The sequence below is a fragment of the Camellia sinensis genome, chromosome 1, assembly GCF_055761805.1.
Source record: "Camellia sinensis isolate YWXY chromosome 1, ASM5576180v1, whole genome shotgun sequence".
Taxonomy (NCBI): Eukaryota; Viridiplantae; Streptophyta; class Magnoliopsida; order Ericales; family Theaceae; genus Camellia; species Camellia sinensis.
Window position 1 is genome coordinate 184,708,612 of NC_138961.1, and position 13,253 is coordinate 184,721,864.

At 41.6% G+C, this 13,253-nt stretch overlaps 1 protein-coding gene across 1 annotated transcript in view; it reads right to left on the reverse strand.

Moving 5' to 3' along the window:
• Positions 1-584: 584 nt before the first annotated feature.
• The window catches only part of LOC114290428 (protein ROLLING AND ERECT LEAF 2), a 54,323-nt gene continuing 41,654 nt past the window's right edge, over positions 585-13,253 (reverse strand). The window contains exons 4-6 of the mRNA XM_028234336.2: positions 1,788-2,582; positions 1,087-1,175; positions 585-985 (exon numbers count right to left, since the gene is read on the reverse strand). Coding sequence (XP_028090137.2) covers positions 1,151-1,175; positions 1,788-2,582 — 820 coding nt within the window. The 3' untranslated portion in view covers positions 585-985; positions 1,087-1,150. The remainder of the gene's footprint in view (positions 986-1,086; positions 1,176-1,787; positions 2,583-13,253) is intronic.

The window sequence follows — 13,253 nt, forward strand, 5'->3', positions numbered from 1 at the left end:
TTTCTCCAAGTTCCATATATATAAGTACTATTCAAATTTTTAAATAACATTCAAACTGCATATTTTGTTCTAACGTAGAGAAAAAGTTCTTCCTCAAACGAGTACCACTTATTACAACCCAAATATGAGTTCGCTCTTTAGTTCAAAAAAAAAAAAGTTATCTCTCTCTCTCTCCCCCTCTCTCTCTCCCTCTCTCAAAACTCATTCTGTTCCTCCTTCCCTACTTGGAAACCTGACTCGCTCAAAAGCCTTCAGCATCTCCACACTGAAGCCATCCAAAGCCTCAAAAACCTGCCGAACCTGCACTAAAGCCTTGCGAAGCAATACCATCCACTTGCATAATCGCTTCCACATGCCTCGCTTTTTCTTCATTCAATCTGTTCCTCATCGGCTTCAAATCAACATGAAGCCCATCCGGAATCAGAATTCCGCTTTCAGTAGTAACCTCTGTGGCAGCTGCATTGTTTGGCAATACATATTGCTCCCAACCCGTCCCACTTTCCTCGTAAAGTGTTTTGACTCGTTTCTCAAGATCCTTTGCCGAGTATTCCACTTTGAGCCTCTGACACTTTTCCTCGTCTAGCTTCTTCCTCAACTGGTTCAGCATGGAAGCAAAGGCATGCATTGCATTGGATACTCCCGCTTCTGAAACATTCTCAATTGCATTGTTCCAATCGTTACACGTGATAAAGATTGGTGGAGCCCAAGGCTTGTAGGAGAGAAGGGCGCAAGTCCATCTGGCATCTCTTCTGATTCTTTGAGCAGGCACTTCATAAGACACTCGTTTAAGAATTTGACAAATGATTTTTGAGTGCTAATCCAATAGGTGAAGGCTGTAACCCAATTCAGAATATCTGTTTCCAGCTTTCGTATAGCCATGATGCTTGAGTTTCTCTCAATAGCTTGGAATTGAGCTTTGGCTTCCAACATAGCTAGGAATTGCTTCCGATGACAATCAACCATGAACGTCCACATTCCTGTCAAACTGTAATAAACTCGTCAAAAGTGAAGTAAAATAAGAAGAATCGTAAAGACAATGAAAAATATAAATAATAAATAAATAAAAGAAAGAAAGAAAATTCTTACATAAAGGTCTAGACTCGTGTCATCGGCAAATCAAAAGAAGAGGACAGGAGAAAATTTCAATCAACTATCTACACACCACCAACTGAGCACTGTGTATGCAGAACAAAGATAGATATGATGGTTAATATAAAAAGTTGGTAAAAATAAATCACATGTAGATTTTGGTGCTAATTTCATTTTTTAGAATTATGTACAATGCACAAGTATGGCCGCTTGGCCCAGTAGACAATTCAATGCTGGAAGGGTGAAATGAATGCTAAAAATGTTAGTCAGAATCATCATGTTGCTACACAATAAAAATCTCTCTTTTTTTTTTTTTTGAACAACTCTCTACCAGCACTTGAACCCTTAACCTTTTGTTTAGATGATACTATATATATAAAGAAGAAAGAAAGAGAGAAAGAAAGAAAGAAAGAAAGAAAGAAAGAAAGAAAGAAGGGGCAAAATCTCTCTTTAGCCATCAAAAGATGAAAGGGGCAAAATTAAATTATAAAAAATAAATAACTGTGTCTTAAATATTGTCTATTTTCTCCAAGTTCCATATTTATAAGTACAATTCGTATTTTTAAATAACATTTAAACTGTGCATTGGTTCTGGCAGAGAGATAAAGTTCTTCGTCAAAATGGTACCACTTATTACAATCCAAATAAGAGTTCTCCATTTCTCAAAAAAAAAAAAAGAGCTCTCTCTCAAAACTCACTCTGTTCCTCCTTCCCCTTTTGGAAACCTGACTTGCTCCAAAGCCTTCAACATCTCGCCACTGAAGCCATCCAAAGCCTCAAAAACCCGCACCAAACCTGCACGAAAGCCTTGCGAAGCAATATCATTCGCTTGCATAATCGCTTCCGTGCGCCTCGCTCTTTCGTCATCCAATCTGTTCTTCATCGGCTTCAAATCAACATGAAGTCCATCCGGAATCAGAATTCCGCTTTCAGTAGTAACCTCTGCGGCAGCTGCATTGTTTGACAATACATATTGCTCCCAATTCATCCCGCTTTCCTCGTAAAGCGTTTTGACTCGTTTCTCGAGATCCTTTGCTAGATATTCCACTTTGAGCCTCTGACGCTTTTCCTCGTCTAACTTCTTCCCCAACTGGTTCAGCATGGAAGCAAATTCATGCATTGCTTTGGATACTCCGGCACCTGAAACGTTCTCAATTGCATTGTACCAATCATTACAAGTGATAAAGATTGGTGGAGCCCCGAGCCTTGTAGGAGAGAAGGGCGCAATTCCATCTGGCGTCTCTTCTGGTTCTTTGAGCAGGCACTTCATAAGACACCCATTTAAGAATTTGACAAATGATTTTTGGGTGCTAATCCAATAGGTGAAAGCTGTAGCCCAATTCAGAATATCTGTTTCTAGCTTTCGTACAGCCATGATGCTTGAGTTTCTCTCAATAGCTGTTTGTGCGATTTGCAATTGAGTTTTGCCTTCCAACATAGCCAGGAATTGCTTCTGATGACAATCAACCATGAACGTCCACATTCCTGTCAAACTGCAAATAAACTCGTCAAAAGTGAGGTAAAATAAGAAGAATTATAAAGACAATAAAAAATAACAATAAAAACAAAAAAAGAATAGAGGTCTGGAATTGTGTCATTGGCAAATCAAAAGCAAAGGACGAGAAAATTTCAATCAACTATCTACACACCATCAACTGATCACTGTGTACGCAAAACAAAGATAGGTATGATGGTTAATATCAAAAGTTGGTAAACTTGTTGAAGAGAAGTTCACAGCTGCAAAAATAAATCATATGTAGATTTTGGTGCTCATTTCATTTTTCAGAATTATGTACAACGCACAAGTATGGCCGCTTGGCCCAGTAGACAATTTAATGCTAGAATGGTGAAATGAATGCTAAAAATGGTGTCAGAATCATCTTGTGACTATTTCTATAACCACCATATTGTATATATCTTCCTGCAAAGTTCATTTTATGCTATACTGGTAACATGAATCTTCTTTTAGGGCCCCAATATATTACTGGCCAGGTAGCACAGAGAATTAAAGAGCCTATGAAACAGCAATGCCAATTTTTTTATTTATGGGCTTGTACTTCAGAACTCCATCCTTTACAGCTCCAAATGGGATTTCACATCATGCAAAAGTTTAATTTTCACATAAAAAAAGAAAGGCAGAAAATTATATTTTGTTTATAAGTCCACTGTCTTATGGTTGCACATTGGCAACACAGTTAAACACTAAATATAGTGATTGTCTTTACTATTGTACTTCAGAACTCCATCCTTTTTCTTTTTCTTTTTCTTTTTTTTATTGTCTTTACGATTCTTCTTATTTTACCTCACTTTTGACGAGTTTATTTACAGTTTGACAGGAATGTGGACGTCCATGGTTGATTGTTATCGGAAGCAATTCCTGGCTATGTTGGAAGCCAAAACTCAATTGCAAATGCACAAGCCGCTATTGAGAGAAACTCAAGCATCATAGCTATACGAAAATTGGAAACAGATATTCTGAATTGGGCTACAGCCTTTGCCTGTTGGATTAACACCCAAAAATCATTTGTCAAATTCTTAAACAGGTGTCTTATGAGGAGCCTGCTCAAAGTGTTAGCATATTATATTAGCCGAAAGTTTCACTAAGGTCTGTCTGTAATCATTTTGTGCCCTCAGGGATTATCTTGTAATTGACCTTCTTGTAAACCCTAATCTTCATTTATAAATAGGGGGTGATATTCTATCATACCCCTAAGCTGGTTACTCAAGCTTCATGGTATCAGAGCAGAACCTCTAGGGTTTCGGCTCAACCTCGTTGGTAGACCTTTACACCAACGACACTCTAGGGTTGGAAGCTTACCTGGGTGGATCATCACTCAGCCGTCAGCTCGTCTTCCTCGCCTTCCTCTGTCGTCTCCCTCACCCCGTCGATCTCCTCGCCTTCCTCTGTCGATCGTCGCTCGTCGTCGTCTTCCTCAGCCTCTGTCTCACTGTGGTATGATCTCAGCCTTGGTATATATAATTATATATATATATCCTGATATTTATATAAATATAGCCTGTTATATATATTTATATATAAATACATGTATACATAAATAAATCAATATATATATAAAAAAAAAACAAAAAAACAAAAAAACACAAAAAAAAAAACAAAAAACAAAAAAAAAAAACAAAAAACAAAAAACAAAAAATGGTTTCTTAATTTTGTTATGTCTTTATAGTGGTCATTGTGCCTGTTATCTCACTACCACCTTCCGGGTTTGTGATTTCCACTAGTTTTGTTGCGGGTTTGGTAGTATTGTATCCATGACAGATTCCACCAGTGTGTCCCCTTCTTCTCAAACACCAAAGAGTGAGAGTCCCATTCTACCAACTATCATGACTGAGAACCCCAACCCTAGTCTGAAAATCACCACCTCTCTATTTAATGGTCAGAACTACCTAGCATGGTCTCAAAGTTTGACTATGTTTTTGAAAAGTAGAGGGAAGATGGGGTATGTTGATGGCAGGATACAGGCACCTAGTACCACTGACTCAGGTTATGACCAATGGGAGATTACCAACTCTTTGATTATGAGTTGGCTTATCCATTCGATGGTTCCAGAACTTGGTGAGGGCTACTTGTCTATGGAGACTGCCCAGGACGTTTGGGAGGCTGTGGCTGTTACCTATTCCCGCAAAGGAAATTTTTCACAAGCATTTGAGTTGCGCCGATCTATTGAGAGCTCACTTCAGGGGGAGCAGACTGTTCTTCAGTACTTCACTTTCCTCACTAACGGCTGGAAACGCCTTGACCACCTGGAAGACTATAAGCCCGTTTGCCCTGCTGATTTTGTCGGGTACAAGAAGTTCATCGCACGAGAACGAGTCTTTAAATTTTTGGCCGGCCTAAATGTGGAGTATGATCCAGTTAGGGGTCGAGTTCTGAGTATGGACACTCTTCCTTCACTTCAGGAGGCATTTGCCTATGTACAAAATGAGGAGAGTCGTCGGTCTGCTATGATGTCCCCTGTCTCTACTGACCGTTCCGCATTACTGTCTACTCCTCGAGATGGCCTCAGCCTGCCTCCTCCGTCTGCTGCTAAGGAGTCTGTATTCTGTGATTATTGCAAGAAGCCGCGGCATACTCGTGAGACGTGTTGGAAGCTTCATGGGACTCCATCCGGGGGTCGAGGTGATCGGTCTGGTTCTCGAGGAGGTCGGTCCGGCCAATCTCGAGGACGTGGTTCCTATTCCCGGGCTCATCAGTCTAGTGCCGTTGATACCCTTGAGTCTAATTCTACTTCTGTTACCCAAGCTTCTAATACTGAGTTGGAGGATGCTTTGCGCCAATTGTTGGACCGCCGATCTTCTACTGCTCTCAGTACCGCTTCCTCGTCCTTTGCCCGCTCAGGTAACTTAGCATCTTCTCCTTGTGCTTTCCTGTGTCATACATCTTTGCCTTGGATTATTGATTCTGGTGCCTCAGATCATATGTCTGGCTCCTCTGATCTTTTCTCTGTCTATAAGCCCTCTTCAGGTCAGGACAAAGTTAGGATTGCCGATGGTACTATTTCTTCCATTTCTAGAAAAGGTTTAGTCCAAGTCACTACTACCATACATCTATTTTCTGTTCTCTATGTTCCCAAGTTTTCTGTTAATCTGTTATCCTTAAGTCGTCTTACCCAGGATTTGAATTGTAGTGTGACGTTTTTTTCTGATCATTGTCTTTTTCAGGACCTTGTCACGGGGAAGACGATTGGCAGTGGTAGTGCAGAAAATGGTCTCTACTTCCTAAATCAACCGGACAAACTTGCTTATTCTTCCACCACGTCTTCTACTACCCCCGCTGATTTATGGCTGTGGCATCGGCGTCTTGGGCATCCCTCATTTCATTTACTTAAGCATTTATTTCCTTCTAGTTTCGCAAATCATCATGTGTCTGACTTTCTTTGTGAGTCTTGTCAACTTGGCAAACAACATAGAGCTTCTTTTGCTCCCAGTTTGAATAAAAGTTTCGTTCCTTTTTCATTAATACATTCTGATGTTTGGGGTCCCTCTCGTGTTCTGTCTGTGAAAGGTCATCGCTGGTTTGTTACATTTATTGATGATTTTTCTCGTGCTACTTGGGTGTATCTCATAAAAGATAAGAGTGAGGTTTTCTCTGTGTTTCGCACTTTTCATAAGCTGATTTGTACTCAGTTTGGGGCCACTGTCAAAATATTTCGTTCTGATAATGGCGGGGAATACATAGATTCTGGGTTAGGACAATATTTCTCTACTCATGGCATTATCCATCAGACCTCTTGCACAAATACCCCTCAACAAAATGGGGTGGCCGAACGCAAGAATCGGCATCTTCTTGACATGGCTCGGTGCATGTGTTTTTTTATGAATGTGCCTCGGCCCTATTGGGGCGACGCTGTTCTCACCGCTGCCCATCTTATTAATCGTCTCCCTACCCAGGTCTTGGACAAACAAGCTCCGCTTCACGTCCTCCTCGGTTCTCCGTCCTTGTTTTCTATTCCTCCCAAAATATTTGGTTGTGTCTGTTTTGTCCATAATCACTCTCCCTCTCGTGGTAAGTTGGACCCTCGCTCCCTCAAATGTGTTTTCCTTGGTTACTCTCCTACTCAAAAGGGGTATAAATGTTACCACCCTTCTTCTCGTAAGTGGTTTGTGTCCATGGATGTAACTTTCTTTGAGTCCCAGTCCTATTTCTTGTCCTCTCCGGTGTCACCGTCCTCATTTCCGGGGGAGCCTTGGTGTGAAGTGAGTCCTGTGCCTCCTATGGTGGAACCAGTTCCTGTGCCTCCTATGGTGGAACCAGTTGTTCTTGCACCACCCTCTACTACTGTGCTTCCTATGGTGGAACCAGTTGTTCTTGCAGCCCCCTCTTCTACTGGGACTATCGAACCCACTGTCACCAAGAATAAGGACGGGCATGTTTATGTTCGGGACATAGATAGAAAACCAGTTAACTGGATACACGGGACCGTTTCTGTAACTCCACTGCCATCTCCTGCTTCTGATGAGAGTCTGGGTAACTTTGAATCTCTTGAGTCCATTGATCTTGATGTTCCTATTGCCAAGAGGAAGGGTGTGAGATCTTGTACTCAACATCCTATCTCACAGTTTGTATCATACTCTCATTTGTCATCCTCATATAGAGCATTTGTGTCTAATATTTCCTCTGTTAGCATTCCTAACCATTTTCAGGATGCTCTTGCTACCTCTGAGTGGAAACTAACCATGATTGAGGAAATGAAAGCACTTAGGAAGAATGGCACTTGGGAATTGACTGAGTTACCTACAGGCAAACGACCTGTGGGATGTAAATGGGTATATACTGTGAAACACAAAGCAGATGGGTCTATTGAGCGTTACAAGGCAAGACTTGTGGCAAAAGGGTTTACTCAGACATATGGCATTGATTATCAGGAGACCTTCGCACCAGTGGCTAAAATGAATTCAGTCAGAGTACTTCTCTCTCTAGCAGCTAATCTAGATTGGCCGCTTTATCAATTTGATGTCAAGAATGCTTTTCTCCATGGTGACCTCGAAGAAGAAGTATATATGGACATTCCTCCGGGTTTTGAGGATCATCAAACAGAAGGCAAAGTATGCAAACTACGGAAGTCATTATATGGTCTCAAACAGTCTCCAAGGGCTTGGTTTGAGAGATTCACTCAGGCTATGTTTAAATATGGCTTCAAACAAAGTCAGGCAGATCACACATTGTTAGTGAAACATTCCTCACGCGGTAAGACTACAGCCCTTATTGTTTATGTAGATGACATAGTTCTTACAGGCAATGATAGTGGGGAAATACCTCTGTTGAAGAAATATTTAGCTAAAGAATTTGAAATCAAAGACTTGGGAAGCTTGAAGTATTTTCTGGGAATTGAAGTTGCTCGCTCTAAGGATGGGATATTTATCTCACAGAGAAAATATGTGCTTGACCTGTTGAAGGAAACTGGGATGCTTGGCTGTAAGGCATGTGCCACCCCACTGGAACCCAATCAGAAATTGGGGGATGATGAAGGAGGAGAAGTTGTGGATAGGGGGAGCTATCAACGATTAGTGGGTAAGCTCATTTACCTATCTCACTTCCGTCCTGATATTGCTGTTGCTGTCAGTGTAGTTAGTCAGTTTATGCATGCTCCTCATCATATTCACTTTGATGCTGTCATGAGAATCTTGAGGTATTTGAAGTCTGCTCCTGGTAAGGGTCTGTATTTTTCTAAGTATGATCATCTTCGTGTAGAAGCCTATACAGATGCTGACTGGGCTGGGTCCGTAACTGATAGGAGATCAACTTCAGGGTATTGCACATTTGTTGGCGGCAACCTAGTTACTTGGAGGAGTAAGAAACAGAATGTGGTTGCCAGGTCAAGTGCAGAAGCTGAGTTTAGAGCTATGGCACAAGGTGTGTGTGAACTTTATGGATCAAATTATTGTTACGTGATCTAGGTATTGATCAGACGGACTCCATGCGGTTATACTGTGATAATAAGGCCGCCATCAATATCGCTCACAATCCAGTCCAACATGACAGGACAAAACATGTTGAGATTGATCGCCACTTCATTAAGAAGAAACTCACTAGTGGTACCATTTGTACTCCTTTTATCCAGTCTGGTGAACAACTTGCTGACATTCTCACCAAGGGGATTGGGAATAAACCATTTCATGACATATTAGGCAAGCTGGGCATGAGAGATATCTTCGCACCAGCTTGAGGGGGAGTGTTAGCATATTATATTAGCCGAAAGTTTCACTAAGGTCTGTCTGTAATCATTTTGTGCCTTCAGGGATTATCTTGTAATTGACCTTCTTGTAAACCCTAACCTTCATTTATAAATAGGGGGTGATATTTTATCATACCCCTAAGCTGGTTACTCAAGCTTCACAAAGAACCAGAAGAAACCCCAGATGGAATTGTGCCCTTCTCTCCTACAAGGCTCGAGGCTCCACCAATTTTTGTCACGTGTAATGATTGGTACAATGCAATTGAGAATGTTTCAGAAGCCGGAGTATCAAAAGCAATGCATGACTTTGCTTCCATGCTGAACCAGTTGGGGAAGAAACTAGATGAGGAAAGGCGTCAGAGGCTCAAAGTGGAATATCGGGCAAAGGATCGTGAGAAACGAGTCAGAATGCTTTATGAGGAAAGTGGGATGGATGGGGAGCAATATGTATTGTCAAACAATGCAGCTGCCGCAGAGGTTACTACTGAAAGCAGAATTCTGATTCTGGATGGACTTCATGTTGATTTGAAGCCGATGAGGAACAGATTAGATGAAGAAAAAGTGAGGCACCTGGAAGTTGGTGCAGGCTTTCGTGCAGGTTTCGTGCAGGTTTTCGAGGCTTTGGATGGCTTTAGTGTGGAGATGTTGAAGGCTGTTTTGAGCAAGGCAGGTTTCCAGGTGGGGAAGGAGGAACAAATTGAGTTTTGAGAGAGAGCCTACTCCACTAAACCTAACCCACTACACCACTACCACCTCACCTACTCCACTAAACCTAACCCACTACACCACTACCACCTCCACTTCACCTACTCCTTACCTACTACACACTCACCCTCTTCTATATATAGGAATCATGAATCATTGTAATAGATATCAATAATATATCAATAACATCAATCATAATACATACAATTTCTCTCTATATCAATTTTTCTTACATGGTATCAGAGCAAGGTTAAGAACCTAGTAATTTCGTTTCACCGGCGGGCGGCAATCTCGCCTTGGCCGCCCGCCGGACAAACCCAAATTTCCTCGATTTCTTCTTTCATGGCAGATTCTTCAACACTTCATAGCTCCTGCTTTACATACAGCAAGTGAAACTGCCAATATAGCATTTGCACCAGCCCCATTCATTAACTGTCCCATCGAGTTCTTGCACCATGAAGTTGTCGATTTTGGTCTGTTCTGTTGGTTCCTTGCCAATCAATGCAGGTCCGATGATTGAATTCACATTATTCACAGCCTTGAGGACACCTTTTCCGAGATAATCTGAACCCCCATCTCTCAATTCCAAAGCTTCGTAAACACCTGTGGAAGCACCACTAGAAACAGCAGCCCTAGCAAAAGGTCCATCATTACAAATGACATCAACTTCGACGGTTGGATTTCCACGGCTGTCGAAGATCTGGCGAGCTTTGACGGCTTTGATCGTCACCATTGTTACAACATTCGTTGCTTCAGCTGCCTCTGTCTTCACCTCTAGAGCCTGTTCTGCTGGGGCAGGATCAGCCGGTGCATCTGTAGCTTCAGTAGTTTCATCTTTCACCTCCTCAACAACAGGCTTTGCCTTCACCTCTAGTTTTGGTTCGATGGTCCATTATTTTAGTATATATATATATAAAAGAAAAGTGTGAAATAAGGTGGGTGGAACTGCTGTGTTGTTTTTAAGAAGAGTCAGAAAACTTGCATCGAAATTCCTCTCTCCCTTTACTTTTTCAAACCCACAGCTCCTTTTTCTTTCACCACATGATCCCCTTTCTTTTCTTTTCTTTATTTTTCATTTTCAAACACATAATCCTTTTTTTTTTTTTTTTTTTTAATCAACCCACTCAACTTTCTTTTATTTTAATATATATCTATATATATTTATGTTTATTATAATATATTGCACCGACTCTGTCTACTTTTGCACAAACCCATTTTCTTTTCTTCTTTTCTTTCTTTATTTATTTCTTTCTTTTCATTCCTTTATTACATCTATACCCATATCCATCATCACACTCTTTCTTTATTTATTTCTTTTAATCACCTTTTGCACCTCCCTCACCGACTTCCTCACCACAACATAGAATTTTTATTTATTTATCTTATTTTTTTTTTGTGTCCCCTTTTTCACAATCAAAAATAAATAAATAAAATAGCTTTGCACACCAAACCATATTTTATTCATTTCAGGGATCAACCCCGATCCCCATTTTACACCAAAAAAAAAAAAAAAAAAAACCAAACCAACCAAAACCACCCACAGGCGGGATTTTTCTTTTCCCTTCTCTACTCTACAGCAGGTCTCTTCTTCTTACTTTTATCTTGGGTGTCCCGTGCTAGTCCGGTCTCCGTGTTTCCCACGCCACCGAGCACGTTCACTCCACCCTGCTCCTCCACTGCAGCATATGGCGGACCTCCAAATCGGAACATCACGGTGGCCTTCCGCTTCAGCTCCTTGTTTTCCGCTTTCAGCACGCTTATCTCTGCTCGCGCATCCTTATACATGCGCTGGAGCAGAGCCAGTTGGGCGTTTAACTGCTGCACCTCATTTGTCCTACTCTGCAGCCGGTTCGACAAATTTGTAACCGCAGTCATGATTTCCACACATGACTTCAATGTATACTGATTGGCCTCCACATCCGACTGCACTGCCATTCTTTGCTCCACAGACCGCATAGGAAAGTTCAACGGAGCAAACTCCGGGGCGCTTGGTTGAGGTTCCAGTGCCACCGCACCAGTTATCTCTCTTGTTGACTCGTTGAGGTCGGGAAAGAGAGTGAGCAGACCGCGGGAAGACGAAGCCATTTTTCTGGGCAACAGAGTGTTACAGAGTATCTTTCTCAGCAAAACGAAGAATTTTTCAGAGGTTTCTCTCAGTTTTTCTGTCTCAGCTTCTGCCTCAGCCTCAGCCTCCGTCTTGGTTAAATAGCCGAGGCAGCCACGCGTATCGCGCGCCACTTGACGCCAGACGACAAACGGGCGCGCCAGCCAAGGCACTCACGTGCCTCGCCATCATATCTGGCACGCCTTTTTATGGATTGGGCACGCCTTTTGAAAGATTGTGCACACCTTTTGAGGGTGCGACTTTTTAAGGGTCCGACAAGACTCTGTAAACTGTCCCGACATTGATTCCGGTTAGCTCCTTTATGGGTCCGACAAGACTCTGTAAACTGTCCCGACATTGATTCCGGTTAGCTCCTTTAAGGGTCCGACAAGACTCTGTAAACTGTCCCGACATTGATTCCGGTTAGCTCCTTCAAGGGTCCGACAAGACTCTGTAAACTGTCCCGACATTGATTCCGGTTAGCTCATTCATGGGTCCGACAAGACTCTGTAAACTGTCCCGACATTGATTTCGGTTAGTTTCTACAAGGGTCCAGCAAGACTCCGTAAACTGTCACAACAACTATCACAACATTGTCTGCTACAACGGTCCGACATGACCCCATAAACTGTCTTCTACATCGGTCTGACACAACCATCCAGTGTCCTCTACAACGTTATGACACCACCATACAGTGTCTTCACCATCGGTCTGACACGACCATACAGTGTCTCCTATCCTCTTTTCTTTTATGTATTCGTCTATTTTCTTGTTTTGTTACTCTCTCCAAACTCAAGTTGGCTAGTTCCTATCCCCCTTGAGTTTGCGGGGGGCTGTTAAAACCTATCACCTACTTCCCCACTTAAACCTACTCCACTAAACCTAACCCACTACACCACTACCACCTCCACTTCACCTACTCCTTACCTACTACACACTCACCCTCTTCTATATATAGGAATCATGAATCATTGTAATAGATATCAATAATATATCAATAACATCAATCATAATACATACAATTTCTCTCTATATCAATTTTTCTTACAGAACTCTTATTTGGATTGTAATAAGTGGTACCCTTTTGAGAAAGAACTTTATCTCTATGCTAGAACCAATATGCAGTTTGAATGTTATTTAAAAATATGAATCATACTTATAAATATGGAACTTGGAGAAAATTGACAATATTTCAGATACAGAGCAGGTTTTCTTCTTATTATTATTTTTTATATATAATTTCATTTTACCCCTTTTAGCTTTTGATGGCTAAAGAGAGATTTTTATTGTGGGAAGAAAAGTCGTAACCTTATATGACTAACTCTATGGGGCACAATGCCATTCTTTTTTCTGAAGATTCTTTAGTTTGGTTGTCTTTTTGTTTTATGTTCATGCCCGTTCTTGAACATTGGAACTTTTCGAGAATTGTGAAATTTTTGAAAAATCATTGACTCCTCAAACAATGCTTCCTCTTGGCAATCAACAAATGGCTCATAATTCTATTATAAGGGGGTATGGTGTGCTTGTGCTATTACCTGTCTCCCCGCCCAAATTGGGCTTGAAGTGGGCCACCCCGAAGAACCTTGGGTTCAGGCCTTTGGCATCCACGAGGGGTGTCGAAGGTCTCCATGTGGGTTTGGGAGCCCCATGGATGGTGTCAT